The sequence below is a fragment of the Crinia signifera genome, chromosome 11, assembly GCF_055691185.1.
Source record: "Crinia signifera chromosome 11, ASM5569118v1, whole genome shotgun sequence".
NCBI classification, from domain to species: domain Eukaryota; kingdom Metazoa; phylum Chordata; class Amphibia; order Anura; family Myobatrachidae; genus Crinia; species Crinia signifera.
Genome location: NC_139227.1, coordinates 16,729,658 through 16,752,063, shown reverse-complemented (window position 1 = coordinate 16,752,063; position 22,406 = coordinate 16,729,658). Strand labels below are relative to the sequence as shown.

Genomic DNA, 22,406 nt, shown 5'->3' with positions numbered 1-22,406 from the left:
GATCAGTGAAGAGAGGTAAGGAGCGGTGGAGGAGGAGAGAGCCTTGTAGGTGGTGGTGAGGAGTTTAAAGAGAACTCGGAAAGGAATGGGGAGCCAGTGAAGAGATAGACAGAGGGGGGAGGCGGAGGTAGAGCGGCGGGAGAGGAAGAAGAGCCTAGCAGCAGCGTTAAGAATGGATTGGAGAGGTGCGAGGCGGGTGAGAGGTAGCCCAGACCATAATCATCTCCACCCTCTTTGATGGGAGAACATCTGTGGTCCATGGAAGTGGGAGCCCAAGGATTACACCACTCCCCATAGATCTTGTGAGTGTGGAGCCCATAAGGGTGTTCTGCAGCATCCTACCAAAAAAAGAATAACACTAACCTAAAAGTGAATATGGCTCCAGCCAATTGCTATACTAGTATAAATATATCCCACTCAGCCAAAAGCCAGAGCAGGAGGAGCTGTACATCACAGGATATGTGGAATAAAGTGCAGTGTGCAATACTCATCACTGATGACCCGGTGTCGCACCACTGGTTTACCACTCCAGGGACTCAATATCCCAAGCTTTCTACAATGCTGCAGACCAGAGGATCGAACGTCAGGGGGCTTTAAGCCAAACAGCATATCGCCATATATGGTCATCTACGCCTGGTCTTAGCCAAAAACCCAAGACAAACAGCAGAAGTCCACACAGAACTGAGGGAGGATGGGGCCTTACTAGTGACTAATGTCTGCTAATACAAAAACAAATTAGCTAAGGAGGAGTTGAGGCCTCAACAAAGTAGATCAACAAACATCGTTAATTAAAAAAATGAATTAGTTTTCCGCCTGAAATATAGGAAATTGTCTTTTTAATGTGGATTCTGATTTAGATTTGGTTCTTGTTACTTTGATTATTTTCTTTTTTTCAAACAACATGCTAAGGTTTGGATTGGACAAGCAAAGTCAATAGTCTGGACTGGAGTCTACTAACTAAGCACTGGGTTCTAAAACTCGGGTCCCCCAAAAGCGATTATGCCCAAAATTGAAAAGGGCAACGGTTTTACTAACAAAACATCTAGCTCTAAACACGATTGGCAGCGCCACGTTTAAGAACCCAGCGCTTAGTAAATAAAACCTGGAGAGTGATTAAGCTCAATCTCTGCATCTCACATCAATACATTAACCTGCTGCTGAGGACACGTGGGAAAAAATTACTTGTTTATTTTTTATTTATAGTTTCTTCTATAGTGCAGCATATTCCGTTGCGCTTTTCTGAAGAAGACCACTAATCACTAGATTAGCATGGACAGTATATTATGACCAATAACCAGTAAAAAGCTGACTAAAACTAGCACCAATGCTAACTAACAGGAAACTGATGCAATAACAAGGTAACGTAATAACAATAAGACTTGGTAGCTACACACACAGGAAGGGGCGCCCTGTAATACCACTTTCACACTGCGGGTCTGACCCTTCACATTGCAGTAGATTACCGGTTTAAATACCGTTTAAATACCATTCACATCTGTCAACCCCTTTAATCGATTTTATTGATATATGATATATTATTTATTATCCAAAAGTACCACACAACAAAAATTAAACGAATTGCACATGCAGAATGATGTTTATTGTATTTATGCGCCATGCAGTCTTATTTTAACAAGTCCATAATAAAAGTTATGTTTTAAATAAATTAACTCTACATTTTTCTAAAGAGTGCGCCCAAAAAGCGTTTGCTTTCTTTTGTTTTGCATCTTGCAAACAAAACCAACCCACCCTCAGTTATTGCTACTGAACGCTGGGCGCACCACCAACCAAATAACCACCAGTATTCATGACCATGTGGTTTCTATGTTGGTTACAACAAAATTTGATTAATTAACTACAATTAATCCAGCTGTGCGGGCCCTTCCCCACCCTTTCCTTGAACCCCTTTAATCCCCTGAACACGTTTCAAGGCAGAATGCAGGGGACAGCCTATCACAGGTCTGGAATCTGTTGTTTTTACTAAATACCGTTTCAGAGCTATTCTCACTGCATAAAAAACGGCTCTGAAACGTGTAGGACTCTGCTTTTTAAACGTTTTGAAATACCGGTTATCTTTAACCGGTAAATCAACTCTGGCGCTTTCCCACTGCAGCCTTAAACGTTTTAAAATGGAAAAAATAGTGCAGTGTGAAAGGGGTATAAGAGAGGAGGAGGCCCATGTTGAGCCTCTTCCGTTTGGGCCTCCTCCTCTCTGTTGGCAGCAGCGCAGCGCAAACCAATAGAGTATGAGCACTAGAGGGATCAGAATCTACTGCGCATGCTCATTTTTCCAGCGCGGCTGCCTTCAGAGTATTGAAAAAATGGGTGCACCCATTATAAATACATCGATGAACAGGGGTAGTCCTTAGTATCCAGCAGTCTAGTGACAATCCAGACAAAGATAAATGGAAGGCAAGTCAGATAGCATGGAGAAGGTAATGGAACCTCTATACCACAGGAATACTGGCGGAAGCGGGACTGTACACAGCTGGCCAGGTAGGTTGAGGTCAAAGAGGGAGATGCATCCAACCAGAGGCGGAACTACCTTGGTGCAGCCGGTGCATTGCACCGACTCCTCAGTGCTGCACCAATGGTAGTTCTGCCTCTGGTTTGATACATCTCCCTCTTTGACCAGGAGTAACCTCGGCCCCACTAGACATTTTTCTATTAAATCCACTGCTGCCAACCACTGCTGCCACTGGCTTATTGGGAACTTGGGTTGGAGACCACCCACAAGTTCTGCGATGTGTGGCGGAGAGGGGCTGCAGGTGTTACTGCATCCCTCCCTATTTCTCTCTGTGTGACAATGGGTGGGGGACCCTTCCAAGATTTTGCTATGGGGCCCGCAAGGCTCTAGTTACACAAACATGGTGTGCAGGCGGCAGTGGCGGGCCAGCAAACTGGCATAGCATACAGTAGGGACAGAAGCGCAGGGCAAAAACATGGTGAAGAAACAATGGGCCGATTCAGGCTTGATCGCACGGCTGCAAATTAGCACAGCGGACGATTATGGACGACCTGTATGGGCCTCAATGCCAGGAAGGTGGTGTCTGGGGAGGTAACTGGACATTTCATGGGAGTACCAACAAATCTGCAGGCGTGCCAGAAAGAACATGTCACGGAAAGTGCAGGCACGCCTGAGCGTTTTAGAGAAGGGTGTGTGACGTCAGCTCCAGGCCAGTAAGTCTCTGGCTCCTCCGAGCCTGCGATGGCTGGTGACCAGTAGAAAAATCACTTGATAGTGAGAGTGTTCCTAAGGGTTTCACACGGCCGCGCCATCTCCCTAACTGCTGGCCGCTGCATATCCGCGGCCATGCTATCAGGTCTGAATGACCCCTAAGAACAGCAAAACATAGCGATCACCAGATCAGAGACCGCCAGCGTACTTTTCACATAACGGACTTAGGGGGATATTCAATCTCTGGTAATGGGGGAAATATCAGCAGTGCAGTATTAAATCGCGACCTGGACTGCCTGCTACAGACCCGCCTCCCTATGCAGGGCCGTAACTAGGGGGGAGGGGCTGGGGGGTCACGCGCACCAGGCGCTGGAGGGGGGGCGCTGTCAGGTCCGGTGACAGGCAGCGGGGATCCGGGTAGCCGCTGTAGCGGCAGCTTGACTCCGTCCGTCTCTACTCTCTCCTACTAGCGCGGCGGCGGGAAGCGCTGGTGATGACTTTGAAAAGACTTGCCGGACGCTGATTGGCTGAATTCAGCCAATCAGCGTCCGGCAAGTCTTTTCAATGTCATCACCAGCGCTTCCCGCCGCCGCGCTAGTAGGAGACGGACAGAGTCAAGCTGCCGCTACGGCTACACCAGTCCCCGGAACCCCACTGCCTGTCCGCGGACCCCCGCTGGCTGCACACAGGAGTTATGTAAGTTGTCAGCGGGGAGGGGGAGGGGGGGTCTCCGGCGCCAGGGCCAAGGTGGTCATTTGGTCGTCCCCCCCTGGTCAGGGGAAGGGGGGTGGGGTACCAAATGACTGCCTTGGCCCGGGCGCCGGAAACCCTAGTTTCGGCCCTGCCCTATGGAGGAGAGTCTGTATTGTCGGAAAAGGTTGTGGATTGTCGAATCTGTTTTCGCCGGGCCAAGGACTTCCCCACTCTCTACAGCTTGAAAAATGAATTCAGACAGTCGAGATACAGTTGGAAGCACCGAAAATGGGATACAGAAAGCTGCTGCATATCTTTGGGACAGGATTGATTGCATTTAAAATACAACTGGCGCATACCCCCCAACATTTTGGAAAAACGACCCAGACCTTGCAAAAGGTGCATGGCTACGCCGCAATGCCGCAAACACCATCCATGGCCCTGTGCTTTCATCAATGTAGGGTCATGGACAGCGCTCGGTCAGCTGCTGGAATGTCCCCAGACCCTATGTCTCCTTGCTCAGCTCCTCCATCAAGGGGGTGCTGTGGGCACAGCTGCCCCAGCCACTCTGACAGAGAGGAAAGGGCCCGGGCCACTAATTCTGCCCACCGCACCCCCCCCCCCCCCCCACCAACTGCCTCTGCTCTGAGCTGCCACCGCTGGTGAGTGAGCCAATCAGATTGGCTGCCGAGCCGTGAGCCCTGTTTGGCTTACCATAGTTTAAATAGCCACCAGCATCTGGAGGTGGAGGAGAAGACTTGCGCCCCGGGAGCAGTGGGTTTCAGCTGGGACAGCGCTGTGGAATTTCTAGTGTCATCCCTGTCCATGATTAAACGCTGTGCTCTTGCGCACCACAGCTGCACCACTTCTAAGCAGAGCCACCCGTGACAGGTGGACTCCCAACTGCACCCCCTACCATATCACCCTGATGCTCATGGGAGAGACCCATGACAGTCCCCAAAAAAACAGGACTGTCAAGCAAAAATTTGGACAGGTGGGAGGTATCCTGGCATGTTTCCTTGTCTTACCTTTGCTCGGTATTGGGCATCCAGGAGGACATTGCAAGGTTTCAGGTGTTGGTGCATTACAGGAGGGTTTAGGTTGTGTAAGAAGCAGAGGCCCTCGACAACGTCAGTCAGGATCCGGATGCATAAACTGAGTGGTAGCTCAGGATACAGGTCACTCTAAAATCAAACAGAATAATTCATTAGATAATGAGTATCATCATCACAAGTAATGTGTTCAGATTGTATTTACTACAATGCGCAAGACAAATACAAAATATCACAATGATTGTCTTAAGTGCACAAATATTTGCGTGCTCGTATGAATGTGTGTGTGTTCATGTGCAGTTTTCCTTCTTTGCTCCATAAATCTAGGTCATACTTGCCTACTTTTGAAAACTAGTTTCAGGGAGATAATAGTTGGTAATAGAATTTAGCAAAGTGCTCAATTTAGGGGGCATGTCATGCTCCACCCAAAGGGCGTGTCTACTTCCATATATGGTGAGATTGTGGAAAGAAACTGTGAACGTGGCACCTAGAAGCGTGGGTGCGTACTGCTACATATGAGAGGAATCTTGTACAATGACTTATATCCAAATGTAGATGAGCCCCAAAGCAGTTAGTAAGAGCTACTATACTTGGTAAAGTGCTGGGAAATGGTGCTGATGATTCAGTGTAAACGTATCTGTGTCTCATTCCTTTTTTCCCCAAAAATGTAACACTGTAATGTGGGCTAGGTGACATGAGGGAGATTGCTAGACTAATGAGGTAGAGAGGGAGATAGCTGCTATGTCAGGGAGTCTCCTGCAGAATGCAGGAGGGGAGGTAACTATGATGTAACAGTGTAATGTGGGCTAGGTGACATGAGGGAGATTGCTAGACTAATGAGGGAGATTGCTGCTATTTCAGGGAGTCTCCTGTAGAATGCAGGAGGAGAGGTAACTATGGTGTAACAGTGTAATGTGGGCTAGGTGACATGAGGGAGATTCCTAGACTAATGAGGGAGAGAGGGAGATTGCTGTTATGTCAGGGAGTCTCCTGCAGAATGCAGGAGGGGAGGTAACTATGATGTAACAGTGTAATGTGGGCTAGGTGACATGAGGGAGATTGGTAGACTAATGAGGGAGATTGCTGCTATGTCAGGGAGTCTCCTGCAGAATGCAGGAGGGTAGGCGGCTATGTGCTAGGTGTTAACCAAGACCTTTATCTAGGAGTCAAAAAGTGAAACCAAAGAAAAGACACATTTTCTAAACTGTTCCTCAAAATATTTCCCACTCGTCAGAAAAATGTCACGTTTCACTAGTACGTGCTCTCAGAGTTACCCCAACCATACCCCGCCTGCCAGAACTGGCTGACTATTGTATCAGAGCTAGTCTCTTCTTTCCTGGAAATGCGAGCTTACAAATACAGGAGAAAGATTGCATCTCTGCACGCCTGCTAAATACCTCATTGTGGGCCTTATTCTAGTTCACTCTTTCTGACAAAATCCTTCTTAGATGGACACAACCATGCACACTTCAGGGGGACAGATGTAAAATGTGCAGAGAGAATTAGATTTGGGTGAGTTATTTTGTTTCTGTGCAGGGTAAATACTGGCTGCTTTATTTTTTCACTGCAATATAGATCTCACTTTGAAGTAAAACCCCACCCAAATCTAATTCTCTCTGCACAAGTAACATCTGCCCCACCTGCAGTGCACATGGTTTTGTCCATCTAAGAAGGATTTTGTCAGAAAGAGTGAACTAGAATAAGGCCCTGTTTAACACTGCCCTGCAGTTTCCAGGGACAGCCAGGTAGACAGAAATGGCGAAAAGGATTCACAGAATTACTTTATAAAACATGCAAGGAAACAATAAACCCAAGCAAGCTAATGTAACAAAAGTTCCCAAATAATTTTCAGTGGCGTCACAAAGGGGGGTGCTGGCTACTTACGAATTCCAGGAGGTGACACTAAAATGCTGACTCCTCCTCAGTTACAGTAGCAGAGTGCTACAGTGCGACAATAACCTGCAGCATTTGGCTTCCGTCACTAAAAAGGATCCGGCAGCCCACACTCCCAAGAAGTAAGGTAATCAGGGCTTCCCCTGTGAGACCACTCCCCCTTAATGATGTCAGGAGGGCACCCATGAGGCCAAACTTCTTTTATATGAAGCCACACCCCTTTTAGGGTGCACGCCCATGGAGTCTCTTCGCTGAACCAGGTGTCATTGGCCCACACTTTCAGATTATGCACATTGACCATTGCGTGGGGACGGCCTACCAGCACCGCACATCCCTGGCTAGACCCAGCATGGAAACTACCATGGCCAGCACCACCCAGCGGATAGGAGCAGAGCAGGGGCGACATTACTGTGGGCATGATGTGTAAGGGGCACTACAACTGTGTGGCATGATGTGTAATGGGCACTACAACTGTTTGGGCATAGTATGTAAGGGGCACTATTACTGCAGTTATAATGTGTGAGGGACACTACAACTGTGTGGGCATGATGTATAATGGGCACTACAACTGTTTGAGCATAGTGTGTAAGGGGCAATATTACTGCAGTTATAATGTGTGAGGGACACTACAACTGTGTGGCATGATGTGTAATGGGCACTACAACTGTTTGGGCATAGTGTGTAAGGGGCACTATTACTGCAGTTATAATGTGTGAGGGACACTACAACTGTGTGGGCATGATGTGTAAGGGACACTACAACTGTTTAGGAATAGTGTGTAAGGGGCACTATTACTGCAGTTATAATGTGTATGGGGCACTACTGTGTTGATTTTTCAACTAGGTCCTAGACGAAAAACGACACTAATTGAATACCCCCTGTTAGTGTGATATTAACATTGTTTAGGGCCCTGTTTTGTCATGTCAATCACTGTGCCACCAATGTACATACCTGTGATGGAAAATGAAATGTAACCTTCCAACTAACCAATAAAAATAAACCTTATTGTGACAATATATATAGATGAAGATGAAGAATTAAAACAATAAAAAATGTTCCTTAAACGTGTACCGATTGCTTACGGTCACTGGTGGCAGCCATTTTCTTGGCTCAATCAATAATCCTGAGAAGGCAGCATATCATCTGATCCAGTGGGGGTGGATTATTAAATCAACAGTATATATGTTGACAGACAATCAGTCGACAGGAAAATGGTCTACATGGTCTAGGTTGGTATTGACAAAATGTCGACACAAGCAAAATGTCGACACCGGAAATGGTCGACACCGGAAATGGTCAACACTTGTTTTTCTCACTTTTGGTGTGTATGTCGACATTTCACACCATATTATTGACATGCACACCGTATTAGTGACATGGGCACGTAATAGTGACATGGGCACGTAATAGTGTGCCGCATCCCCTGCTTCAGGCACTGTTTCTTGCTACGTGCGACATACCATTTCATTTTCCAGCTGTGCCCACTTGGATCGTGCACAAGTAAGTTTCAATTTTAATAAAATCCTGACAAACTTGTGTAGACCGTTTCATGTGTCGAAAATTGACATATCAGATCGACCTTTTGCTTGTAGCAACCTTTTGTCAATGTCGACAAAGATCATGGGGGCAGATGTATTAAGCCTGGCGAAGAGGTAAACTGGAGAAAAAGTGGGAGAACACAACACACCAGCCAATCAACTCCCAATGGTCATATTTCAAACACAGCTGATTGGCTGGTGCGTTATCTCCTTCCACTTTATCTCTTCACCAGGCTTAATACATCTGCCCCATGCTGCCCTAGGCACTATCGATCAGAGACCATTACATGAGGCATTCATGTACCGCATTCTTGCTCAATCTGTAGCCTGACAGGAATATTTGTCCAAGCCACTCTGGTTCCGTCACCCTCTGTAGGCAACAGATAAACCGTCAGGACAAATGATTTGAGCATACACTGGAAGTGCGCAGCCCTACCTGATAAATGAGGGAGTGCAGTGATAAATTTGGCATCCACTCTGTCACAATACCAATCGTATGTGGTGTCCGATATATTCCCAGCGTTTCTGTCAGACGCTCTGATTTTATCCTGCCAATATATTCAATTTCTCTGAGGATTTCTTCCCGATTTCTACAAATACAGAATGTTAAACTTAATAACTAAACAATATTTATTTAAGGCATCAACCTCTTTCCAAACATCACAGGGTAGTACCAGTTAATTGTGCTTCCAAAGCTTATTAAAAGGTTACAGCTCTGGTATAATTATATTAGGGATAATAAATAGCAGTGAAACCAAACTTTGATATAATCATGAGAGAATGTCTGTTGTATGGAGGAATACACAGGGGCGGAGCTTACAGTGGTGCAGCAGGTACAGTGCACAGGCCCCACTGCTGCCCCGGTCACACTCTGCCTCCCCCTGTAACCGTTTGCCTCTCCATATCACCCACTGCTATGTTACACAGACTAACGTTTACACGTAAAGGAATGCTCCTTGCAGCTGAAGCCTGGCAACACTGAAACACACAGAGATATTTTATTTTGAATGATAAATATCAGCAATGTTTGGATATTCAGGTTATATAACATTCCTCCACTGAGGCGCCATGGTTCCACTCCGCCACCGGAGTCAAGTGAGCTGCATCAAGCCCTACCTAAGATCCAGACATGTACTGTATATGGTGGCCGAACGCACACATTACTACATCTCCAGGATGGCGGCATTGTGGCTTATGTGAACAAGGGGTTTCTGTGTGGCACAATGTTAACAGGGGGCACTAGACTGTGTTTAACACACATTTATAGGCATGAAATGTACACATTTGATTCTGTAATAACACCACCAGCATAGTGTATTGACAGTTTAATTAGTCAGGGGGCCCCACGAACCTTAATTGGGCCCTGACCACACATTTGCACATTGCATTGGCTTCATCATATTTATATTCTCATATCTTAAGCTGGCCATACACTAGTGCAATTTGGCCACTTTTTGCCCAATTCCGACAGATCGGGCTGTTAAATCAGGTGAAAAGTGTCCAAACTGCATGTTTTTGACATCCAATCTGATCCCATGCCCAATCCCGTTAGGAGACGGAGATCGGACTTGCTGCACATGATATCCGACTCGGACAGCCTCCCAGCAGTGGGGAATAGGAACGCATACGATATATTGTATGCAAAAGGGCAGCTGCAGCATACGATATATCTTAATTGACCTTGCCGCCCAGGAGAGGGGCATCATTTTCACCCCAAAGAATATACACTTTTTCATAAAATGTTATTTTCCTGCATTGTTTTGTAATAAGTCTAGTTTTATTTTTTTAGTAATATGTGAACACTATTTCTACTATGATACCAGCACTCATAATCATGTCATTTCAACCCCCCCAGGACACATTCATATGTCAATTCCCCCGGTAAAAATTAACATATCACCCCCCTCCCCAGCACACATTTACATGTCACCCCCCTCCACAGCACACATTTATATGTCACCCCCTCCACAGCCCACATTTATATGTCACCCCCTCCACAGCACACATTTATATGTCACCCCCTCCACAGCACACATTTATATGTCACCCCCTCCACAGCACACATTTACATGTCACCCCCCCTCCCCAGCACACATTTATATGTCACCCCCCTCGACAGCACACATTTATATGTCACCCCCTCCACAGCACACATTTATATGTCACCCCCTCCACAGCCCACATTTATATGTCACCCCCTCCACAGCACACATTTATATGTCACCCCCTCCACAGCACACATTTACTTGTCACCCTCCTCCACAGCACACATTTACATGTCACTCCCCTTTCCACAGCACACATTTATATGTCACCCCCTCCACAGCACACATTTACATGTCACCCCCCCTCCCCAGCACACATTTATATGTCACCCCCCTCCACAGCACACATTTATATGTCACCCCCTCCACAGCACACATTTACTTGACACCCTCCTCCACAGCATACATTTACATGTCACTCCCCTTTCCACAGCACACATTTATATGTCACCCCCTCCACAGCACACATTGACATGTCACCCCCCCTCCACAGCACACATTTACTTGTCACCCCCCTCCCCAGCATACATTTACATGTCACTCCCCCTTCACAGCACACGTTTACATATCACTCCCCCTCCACAGCACACATTTACATATCACTCCCCCTCCACAGCACACATTTACATGTCACTCCCCTTCCACAGCACACATTTACATTTCACTCCCCCTCCACAGCACACATTTACATGTCACCCACATTCCACAGCATTTCACAGGAAAAACTTGGGTTCAGAGGGCACGCTCACCCCAAATAGGCACGAGAGGAGAGTGATAACCTCCAGCCATATGCTAAACATATTTGGCCAGGTCCACCATTCATGTAATAAAATACAGAGTATCCCCTCCAACACCTACCCGAAACATCAATAAACATGGATTTTAACTGTGAAGGTACATAATACTAAATAAAATAATAATTTATATATGTTTCTTCTTAATTTTAACACATATGGAACAGGAGGCAGGGTGATCCCATATTTCAGACCAATCTTCTTAATCCAAAGTAACTCCTAAATCAAGGCCCCAAGCTAATTCGTAGGGGTCTTGTGTAATGCTCGTCTCCTCGGCCAACACAGTATACAGAGCAAAGATCAGGCTTCTAGTAGAGAAACGTCTTCATCAGATTCAAATGAAGTTAAAGGGATAATAACTAGCGGCTGTGCTACTGCATGACTTGAGTGTATGTGGACACATCTGTAGCATTGGGTGTATGTGGACACATCTGTAGCATTGGGTGTATGTGGACACATCTGTAGCATGTGGACACATCTGTAGCATAACAGGAACAAAACAGTAATACAACGAGGCTGGGTAATAACAGGCAGAGGAATTATTTCTATAGGAGTATAAATTACCTTTCCCGTTGGTCATCCAAAGACAAGAGTTTTATGAAGACGCATGATCCGGTGGGTTGATGTGTAGATTTGTAAACATGTTCTGTACTTGTCTTGACTATCTGGTAGGTCCGAAAGTCCCGGTGTCTGATCAATGGCAAGTTCATTTCTAGCACACAAGTGGGTGATGTTTTTCTACATGAATCACTGTGATGTTAGTGGCCTAAAACCAATAAAAAGATCAGATCATTAGATAAAAACAAAGAGGAACATGCAATGATGATTTAAGCATTCTCCACGCTATAGCTTCTCCACTTTGATGGTGACAAACCGTGTACAACCCTGTTCTTTTTCCAGCCTTCAGAAGACACTGATTTCCCACTTACAGTATATTAAACCATTAATTGCCACCAAACTCTCCTCATAGAAAGGAGAATCTGTATTTAACATCTCTGAGGGGGATATTGCAAGATATTGATACATCCTAACAGGTTTATAATATACAGTAGGAGTGAACTCTCAAATTACATATACAAGGGGTTCCCAAAGTTTTTGAACCACGGCACCCTGAAGCATCAGGAATGTTTTTGCGGCACCCCTGGGCTAAAAATTTCTCATTGAGAAAGTCAGAGACAAATATCAAGATAAAAAAAGTGTTAATAACTCAGTTGTGTGGTAATGGACAGGATTCACTTGTGCTTGTCCACAATTTGACTATAATAATGGACATAAAGAACTTGAATTGGTGCTGGACCACCAACCCAGGGCACTTCTGCAAGTCCACCAAGACACTCCAGGGTGCCACGGCACACAGTTTGGGAACCACTGACATATACAGTATAACATCTTCCCTCCAGGTTATTTTCTGCACACTGAAGCCATCTCAGATAGAGAATAAGATGCTGTATTTATACAATCTTTAATCAGAACAATATAAATAACAGTACGGTGCACTGATATCCCACCACAGGTGATTTTTTTTTTTCCAGCACACTTTTTCTCTTATTAGGGTAAGCACGGAAACACGTTGGTTAACCTCCCTCTGCACCAGCCTGATTAGCACTTGTCTGGACCAGCCCCCCACATTTTGGAAAATTTGTTTAACGATCAATGACCTCCTTGGGGAATCTCCCCCTCCACTCCATTCATTTATGTGGATAAAGACCACCTTTGAGTTGCCTCCTGTGACCACCAGACACTGCTAACTGTCAATTGGTCATCTCACCAGCGAGGACTCACCTATTTAATTGGATATAAATACAGCTTCCACCCTTGGGACTTATAAACATTCCACAGCTAGTCACCAATTGGAGGACAATGTAAATAGGAGTGGACAGTACACCTACAGTATGCCACGCCATGCCAGGAGGAGTGGTAACTATACAAACCGCAGCAATTTGCTTATGGACTGAGTTTCTTTCATTTCTGGGGCATACAGGAACAGACACATTAGGCCTTATTCTAGTTCACTCTTTCTGACAAAATCCTTTTTAGATGGACAAAACCATGTGCACTGAGAAAGAGAACGTGTGTCTATTTTGTGGTGCACCAGAGAGAATTAATTAGATTCAATAAAAATTAACCTTTAATTGATTTATTAATTAAAAAACTGCGAAATATAAAACCAAAACACAAAAATTGACAAACAAAGTGCAAAAATAGTGCGTGTTAAAAACAGCACATGTGGGGACTTGCTTGTGTGTTTTTAATGAGTCTCTTTAATGATATATTGGTTTTGTGTTAGCGTCTTTTGAAAATAGTCTTTGCTACAGAGTGTGGGAAAAACCTCATATACACTTGTAGCTGTTTTCTAAATGGATATACTCCTAGCACTGAAGTAAGAACATATTCTTCACATGTGTTGCCAAATTCCTCACTGTATTGACACTTGTCTTTTAGTCACGCTTGCCGCTGATTGCTAATTTATCAGTGTGTCGACACTTTGATGTCGATATGATTAGCTTTCATTGAGTTGGCTTGTGCTGATATTGAAATGACCCGGTGAGGGGCTTTAATTGTCTCCAATAACCTAGTTCTATTTCAATCTGTCAGCATTTAGTAGCAAAACAGCGTTTTATATAGATAGTTGAGAAACTATGTTGCTGTAGGGCTTGTTAATAATGTAATGTTGTTATGCTGCTGCATGTAGACAGTCATTCATCAGAGCCTCCAATATAATTGATTAGTGAGCCCCGTCAGCGGGTAAGGCAGCGTTAATACTTAGTGTGCCTGCCCGTGTTTTAACAGTGAGACAATTTTAATGGCAAGACTGCGTATGTATACAGACCGTATAGTATTGGTGCAAATAAATATGTTGCTATCGGGTTTATTACTTGTGTAATGCTGCTATGCTCCCGCATCTAGTACAGTCATACAGTCAAGTCTCAATACCGCTAATTCGCAAACCCAAATTTGTCAACGGGTAAGGCAACGTTGGTAGTCAGCGTGCCTCCCCGTGATTTTACAATAGAACAGTAGTAGTGGCAGGACCGCGTGTGTACCTGCTTCTGTTCTATTATTCACATGTGTTGCCAGATTGCTCACTGTATAAACATTTGTCTAGTGGTCACGCTTGTTGCTGAATGCTAATTTGATAGTGTGTCGACACTGTGGTGTAGACTTTGTTAAACACTTCAGCTGATATTGAAATGACCTGGTTAGGGGCTTTTAATTGCCTCCAATTACCTCTTCCTATTTCAATCTATCAGCATTTAATAGCCAAGCAGCGTGTAATAGAGAAAATTATAGCGATAGTGCAGGTACTATGTTCCTGCGGGGCTGGTTGATAATGTAATGCTGTTATGTTATCACATGCAGACAGGTATTAATTACAGCCTCAAATATCTTTAATTTTGTGAACCAAGCTGTCAGTGTGTAAGACAGCGCTGATACTCAGCGTGCCTGTCTGTGGTACAGCAGTGACAAGACAGTGTACAGATAGTATGGTAATGGAAAAATATTATTATTAAGTTACTGTCAGGCTTATTGATAGTGAAATGCTGCTATGCTAATGCGTTTAAACAGCCATTCATCAAAGCCTCAGTGGAATTAATTTCAGAACCAAATTTATCAGCGGGTAAGACAGTGCTAATGCTTAGCGTGCCTGCCCGTGTTTAAGCAGTAGGACAGTGGAAATGGTAAGACTGCATACGTGCAGACAGTTTGGTACTAGTACAGATATTTGATGGCTATTAGGCTTATTGAATTGTGTAATGCTGCTATGCTACCACATTTAGGGCAGTCATTCATAAAAAGCCTCAAATACCGCTAATTAGTAGACCAAAAACTGTAAACGGGTAAGGCAGCGCTGATCGTCAGCGTGCCTGCCCGTGATTTTACAATAGAACAGTAATATTTATAAGGGAAAATGAGCGCTGTGTCCGGTCTCCGGTCAGTCGGTGTCACCGACTGACCGGAGACCGGACACAGCGCTCATTTTCCCTTATAAATTGCACTTTATCATTGAGCCGCTGTGAAAACCTGTTCAGTTTTTAGCGCAGTATACCCCCAATTTTTAGAACAGTAATATTAACAGGACAGCGTGTGTCCCTGCTTCTTATTGTAATTGAGTGCTAGGTATCACATGTAAGGAATATTATCCTAGTGGAATTACAGCCCTAAAAAGGGCTAACAATAGCAGACGTTAAACACATATATATATGATAAAGTAGAGACTGTGCACACAGAAGTACACCCACACGGCCGTGCTGCCGGCGCGCGCGTTTCGCTCCCCGCTTTTTCAAGGCCCCCCTGCACCGGCACTGGGTCATAAAAACATTATTACATCTACACTGCTGTAAGATTCTGCTAATGTGATACACCAGTGGTCAAAGAACTCGGTCCTCATTACCCCACACAGTGCATATTTTGCCAGTCTCCTCACAGAATCACAAGTGAAATAATTAACTCCACCTGCGGACCTTATAATATGTGTCTGACTAATTAGTACACCTGTGCACCATCGAAGGTAGACTTGAAGGTTGAGCCATCGAAAGTTTAACTTTGCACATGCACAGACCACACCTGTGCATGTGTAATGCACAGACCACACCTGTGCATGTGTAGACTGACATCGATGGTGAAAGTAGCTAACAATGCATATTTGCAGTTTTACACACATGTAGGCACAATTCTAGGTAAGTAAATGTGTTAGCGATCAATATTTATATTCAACTGGAATCATAAATCATTTCCCCGGCATTGGTTATAAGGTACAGTGATCCATATGGCTACATGCATTTTAAATAAGGTTTCTTGTGGCCACATATCTCGAAAAACCTTGTATCTTGGAAGACAAAACCAGTGTGTTAACTGCAAACTAGATGGGGATGAGTTAGGCAAATCTAATACAGAAAAGGACCTGGGAGTACCAATTGATAACAAACTTGGGTGTAGTTCTCAGAATCTTGGAGCAGCGTCTAATAAAGGCCAACAGAGTCCTAGCCTGTATTCAAAGGGGCTTGGAAGCTGTAATTAGGCCACTATACAAGGTATTGGTTAGACCTCATCTAGAATCGAGAGTGCAATTCTGGGCCCCCCACTACAGAAAGCACACGTTAGAACTGGAAAAAGTACACAGAAGGGCAACAAAGCTAATAAAAGGAACTATCAGGAACACCTTGAGGTCAGGACATAAGGGAATCCATTTAGACTGGAGGAGAGGGGATTTCGGACCCTGAAAAGAAGGGGTTTCCTTATGGTCAGGGCAGTGAAGGTTTTAACTCTCTGACAGAGCAGGTGGTGATGGCAGACACAATAAATACATGTAAGATGAGGTTGGACAAGTTAAACATCCTAGCATCTGATGTGTGTGACCTCTAGCATGTATATAAATCCCATTTCAAAACTTACAAACTAAACCTGAAATAAAGACTCGGAGACTTAGGTTTGGCAGAAATTGTTAGCTGATTTATTTTAGCACTTTTAAGCTAGATTCATTTATTAATAATTAATTAATTAATGGTGGCCCATAAAGAACGGCTAATTAATTAAGCTCCACCCACACAATCTGCATACGTAATCAACCCTACCCTAACAAGCGGTATCCGCTCGACCTACTGCATTGACTACCCACCCATCCGGGTGGGGTCGCTGCCCCCGGAGTGGGTGATCAAGCGAAGGCCTAAGCCAATGAGAGGCGAGCACACCGAAAAGCAAACATATACGTAGCATCATCATTTGAATAAGAACTAATTCTATTAACCTGTCGTTCTTTCCCGCCTTTCAGCCAACACAATTAGACACCCACCCAACCATAGTAACACAAGGGAGGGAGGGCGGGAAAACCTTCAGGAAAGAGAGGAAGACTCCTCCCTTTCCTGCACGGATATCCCAGCTAACACTGCCCTTCCCTAAGTCATTATTGGACCACCGAGTCACATGCTTCCCTAGGTCACACAACAGCCTTGGATGTTTAACCCACTCCATGCCTATTGCAGACATAACGTTAATCATTTATTGAATAACAACATTCAGGGTTATAACTATCCCCTATAGGTTAATGCAGGGTTAATTTGTTGTCAACCTAAGGGTTGACAACAATTTCACTACTTGGCTACAAGTTAAAATGTAATAATTACCGGACCCGGTTGACCTTGATGGACGTAAGTCTTTATTCAGGCTAACGTACTATATTGCTATGAACCTTAAAACACAATACATGAACAAGTCCTGACATGTATCACTGTTAGCAACCTGGGGGGTAATTCAGACCGAATTTGCATGGGCAGATTTTAATGAAGCCACCACCCTGTTTGAGTGAATGCAAATGGATGTGCATGGCTACACATCTGTTCACAGCCGAGCAAATATATCCAAAACCCATCGTAACAGGCTCACCATCTAATGATTCTCTTATACTCTGTACAAGTCATCGCAGGGCCACAGTAGCCCTGGATTCAGTAGGTGGTGCGATGGAAAAGGGCATATCCAGGCTGGAGCGGACGTCACACACCCTCCCATAAAACACTCCGGCAGCCCTAGCATTTTCCCGGACACTCCCAGCGGTTTCCTAGGCACGCATAGCGTTTTCCTTAGCACTGCACCCCAGACACCTACTTCCTGTCAATCACCTTGTAATCGGCCAGCAAATAGAAAAAGTAGCCGCATTTCACCACACGATGGGCTCACGCATGCGTACTACAGGCTGTACACGTGCACAGTCTGTCCATAATCAGCCACTGTGTGCATTCACAGCCATGCTAATAGGACCGAATTACCCCCACTGAAACATAGAGTTTGAGGACAGATACATTTTCCACTTATCTACTACCCTTTCTGTGAAGCATTTGTTTTCCCCAATCTCCCCGGAACCTCCCTCCCTCCAGTGTCACTGCATGTCCTCGTGTTCTGCTACTTCCCTACATTTGAACAAGGTTTCCCTCCTGAACCTTGTTAAAACTCTCTATATATTTGAAAGTTTCTATCATGTCCCCCCTACAACAAGTGTAGTAGATCTTACTTTGGGGCTCATATGCAGTTGTTGGATATAAGCATATCTCATAACTGTCCCTGTTTTCGTGGAACAAACCTTTTTGGGGTCTGTCCCGCATCCCACCCACAGAGCGCTGGCCATGACCCCCACAGCAGCAGAAATGTGGCGTGGCCTTGTGGGAATGCCATTTACACCCCCCCCCCCCAATTTTGGGCCCGCCTACCTGCAAACGAAAGTTAGAAGCACTGGCGTAACTATAGTCCCGCAGCCCCCGCGGTGGCGGGGAGGCGCTAAGCAGGTGTGGGCGCCTGGGGGGTCTGCGGGACTATAGTTACCACCTGGTCCCGGCTCCCAACTCCTGCCCTCCTTACCCCATTGCCGCCGGCGCTGCTGCCTTTAACCCGACACGCAGATCTGTGTCGGGTGGTCCCCGGCTCCGGCTGCAGTGCTAATATAATAAGAGACACTCAGAAAATGGCTGCCCCCATAATGCTGTATGGGGGAAGCAATTTTCCGAGTGTCTGTTATTATATTAGCACTGCAGCCGGAGCCGGGGACCGCCCTTCACCCGACACAGATCTGCGTGTAGGGTTAGAGGCAGAAGCGCCGGCGGCAATGGGGACGGGTAAGGAGGGGGTTAATATTTCGGGGGGGCGCCCGAAATGTCCGGCGGGGGGCGCAAAAAAAGTAGTTACGCCTCTGGTTAGAAGGTATTTGCAAGTCATGTTATGACCACCCTTCCAGGGGGATCCCCCTCACTGGAAGGGTGGGCAAGCCTCCCACAAAAAGCTGCAGAGTCTCCTCTCCGGCATCTCCCGGAGTAGAGACATTTACGGTAGTCAAGTATAGTTATGACGCACCTGTCAGATGTAGCATTAGTAGGCAAGTACGCTGTGCAGTGCTGCATATTATAATAATCCTATAGAAATAAAAACATCTGGGGCTCAGTACAAATGTGTGCGAGTTTCTTGCACCTGCGTGCCGTTGCGGTAGAAGCACAAAGTGCTTGCAGGCAATTATTCTGGTTGATTCGCTCGGATGCGAGTCAACCTAACCTCGCCTTGGGAATCGTGGTACGCTGGCCCATCATTCGCAAGGCGCATTCCTTCACACTGGATGTTTTACATAAACATTAATTTGCAGCGTGCAGGGGAACACCCACATCGTTCGATGGTCAGAGAACGTGCACGCATATGTAAGGATGCAACTGTACATATACGTGCACGTTCAGATGGAAGTGGGCGGGCAGCTAAAGTCCGGTGATGTCACGGCCACATTAGCATGAGAACGCCCAGCCCACATAAGCTGATGGGGTCACCCGCCACCCCACCCCTCACCCGCTGTCCTAGGTGCGTGCACCCAGCGATCCAACTATTCGCAGTGGGTGCATGCACACTGCGTGTTTCTGCGCATTAGCAGTAACAAAACATCGGTCCCTGTGCGAACAAACGCCCTTTGCGAACGAACCTGAATAAGGTCCATTTATACCGCTTTCAGACCGCACTCTAGACCCGGGTTATTGCCGTGTTCTTGCGGCCCCAACACGGGTCAAGGTGCGGTCTGAAAAGGCCACCACGGGTCGAGCAACACGGGTGTTCAACCCTGGTAATGACCAGGGTTGAACACGGCTATGACCCGTGTCAAGTGCAGTGTGAACGGGTGCCTGGGTCGAGCGACCCGTGTCCCGTTCACAGTAGGGAGGAGGCAGCACTGTCAGCTCCAAGTACTGCCTCCTCCAGAGCCCCCCATGACGCGCCGCCGCCCAGCTCTGCCCCCTGTGACGTCACTGACTCGGCAATATGCCGTGTCGGTGTCGGAACTTTCAGACCGCATTGCCGTGTTGCTCTGGGGATGGGACCCGTGTCCTAATCCCGTGTGCGACACGGCATTTGCGGTCTGAAAGTAGTAATACTGGATCGTCTCTCTGGTTTTAGTAGCCTGATCTACTAGAGATCTGGGCTGGGCAGACCCCAATGCCTTGTGGTTTCACTTTAACAAAACCAGTGTTTTGGTTTCAGTTTTGCGTTTTGTAAATTTGTGAATTTCTTTGAAATGGTTAAAACAGCAAAAATCCTGAGATTTAGACTTTGTGCATTCCGCACTTCCTGGTAATACAGACAGATATTCGGACATTCATATAAAAAACACTTAAAACATAAACCGGATCCTTAAAGAAACACAACCAAAATGTATGACCCCCCTTCCCAGCTCATACATCAGTATAAAAATGCACCTTATATATATATATAAACGTTTAGAAAATAATGCATGTTGTACGGTTCTGCATAGATAATGGCTACAGAAAGAGGATACGGCTAATTCCTGCCTGAAGCATAATGATTATATACTTACTGTCGGTGGTATTATTCCTTCCAAGCAGAAGATGCAGCCAGAGACTCAGGTCCTCTTGTGACTAATAGGAAAGAAGCTCTCTGGTAATTAACTGAAATAGCTCTACAATAATAACTGTCCCAGTATTTGCTGAGATTACAGCTACAAGCACCAGTAACAACCAGCAGAGAAGGGAGAGAAGATAGAGCGCTTACACTCTGTGGAAACACACTAAAACACACCCACTACAGGCTACAGGCAAAATTCCCCTAACATTTCTTCTGTGCATTAAAGCTGCAGAGTCATAAATACTGTAGTAACACAGCCACCACAGGCAGGTCAGTCACTGATATGAGCCAACACTCCATTGCTGCAGCTAAGAACAATCGTTTTAAAGCACAATGGAAGTTGCTGCGCTGTATAAGAAACTGTTAATAAATACATTTAAAAAGTTTCTTTTTCCTGAAATCCACAACAATCTCTTTTGTCTCACTGGCATTCAGAAAGAGATTATTAGCGCTACACCCTGTCCCCGCTCCCTGCCGCCCAGCTGAGTGATACGCACGAGCAAGTGAGACGCTTGTGCGCCCCTGCCATCCACCATGCCGCCAGCTCCACCAGAAACATTTCCATGGCGTGCTGGCGGCATTGCTAAGAGGGGTTCCATCTGTATCTCCTCCCTATGAGCTGTTTCTTCATTATTACTAATAAGTCCTATCACCGTTGACGTTGTATCGTCTGCAAACGTAATAATAATATTTGACTTATGAACTGGTTTGCAGTCAAAAGTAAAAATAGAATAAAGAAACGGGCTCAGTACCCAGCCATGTGGTACCCCTGTATTCAATGTAACCGGGGCAGAACTGATAGATCCTGATCTAACTTCCTGCGGCCTATTGATTGAAAAGTCTTCAGTCAAATTACACATAGAACTACATGCAGCTCCAACGCTCGCCAGAATGCCCCCGCTGGCGGAGAGGAGCTCCACCTGACTGGGACACGCGCATGTCTCACCAGCGGTAGGGAGCGGAAACCCTGCCCGTCTCCGCTTCAGGGAGATGGGCAGGGTTAGGGAGCGGTGCCGAGAGGCGGCGTAGAGCACCTTTGGAATGGGGCACACGAGCATCTCATGTGCGTGCGCCCCTTCTGGCGGCTGTCGGCTGGCAATTCTATTGCTGCGATATGCAAACTGGAATGGATCCAAGGTCGGTGAAAGACTGGTCTTTAGATGTACCAACACCAGTCGTTCAAAGCATTTCATTATAATTAGTGTGCGTGCCACAGGGTGATAGTCATTCAAATCTGTCGGACTGGAACTTTTTGGCACTGGAATAATGGTAGTGCATTTAAAGCATACTGGTACAACTGACTCGGACAGGGACAGATGAAAAAGACCCCTGCCAGCTGCCCTGCACAGGTTATCAGTACACGCCCTGGAATACCATCTGGCCAGCCAACTTATTTGCATTACTTTGGCTCAATCCAGCATTAACCTCAAGTACAAGAGGTTGACCCATAAAAGGCAGTCTAGCCACTATCTCACATTCGTCTCTATCGAACCGAGCATAGAAATAATTCAGCTCAGCTACATCCATAGTCAATGATGAGCTAGCCTTGTCTGTGTTATTCAACCAATTATATACTCTACTGGAGAGTATATATAGGGGCGCCTATTATATGAGTGATTTCTCTAAGCTGCTGCTTGGTAACAGGGGTAGTCAGTCCCTGTTGGGGCTGTCACTGGGACAGATGGTACAATTGAAAGTGGACTGATCTCCGTATACCATCTAAGGACTGCCCTGACGGGATTCTCCGCAGCCCATCTCATCCTCCAGCGGCTCTTGGTGGCCCCGCTTCAACTAGAGAGGACCATTGGGCACAAAAGAAATCTTCATCCACAGAACCC

The 22,406-nt window shown here is 45.8% G+C and overlaps 1 protein-coding gene across 2 annotated transcripts in view; it reads right to left on the bottom strand.

The window, feature by feature from the left end:
• LOC146044964 (receptor-interacting serine/threonine-protein kinase 2-like) overlaps positions 1 to 20,714 on the bottom strand; it is a 41,026-nt gene extending 20,312 nt beyond the window's left edge. For both annotated transcript variants that reach the window (XM_083163642.1, XM_083163643.1), the window contains exons 1-4: positions 20,522 to 20,714; positions 11,758 to 11,959; positions 8,791 to 8,944; positions 4,900 to 5,055 (exon numbers count right to left, since the gene is read on the bottom strand). In XM_083163642.1, the coding sequence (XP_083019768.1) occupies positions 4,900 to 5,055; positions 8,791 to 8,944; positions 11,758 to 11,903 (456 nt within the window). In that variant the 5' untranslated portion in view covers positions 11,904 to 11,959; positions 20,522 to 20,714. The remainder of the gene's footprint in view (positions 1 to 4,899; positions 5,056 to 8,790; positions 8,945 to 11,757; positions 11,960 to 20,521) is intronic.
• Between the last annotated feature and the right edge of the window lie 1,692 nt (positions 20,715 to 22,406).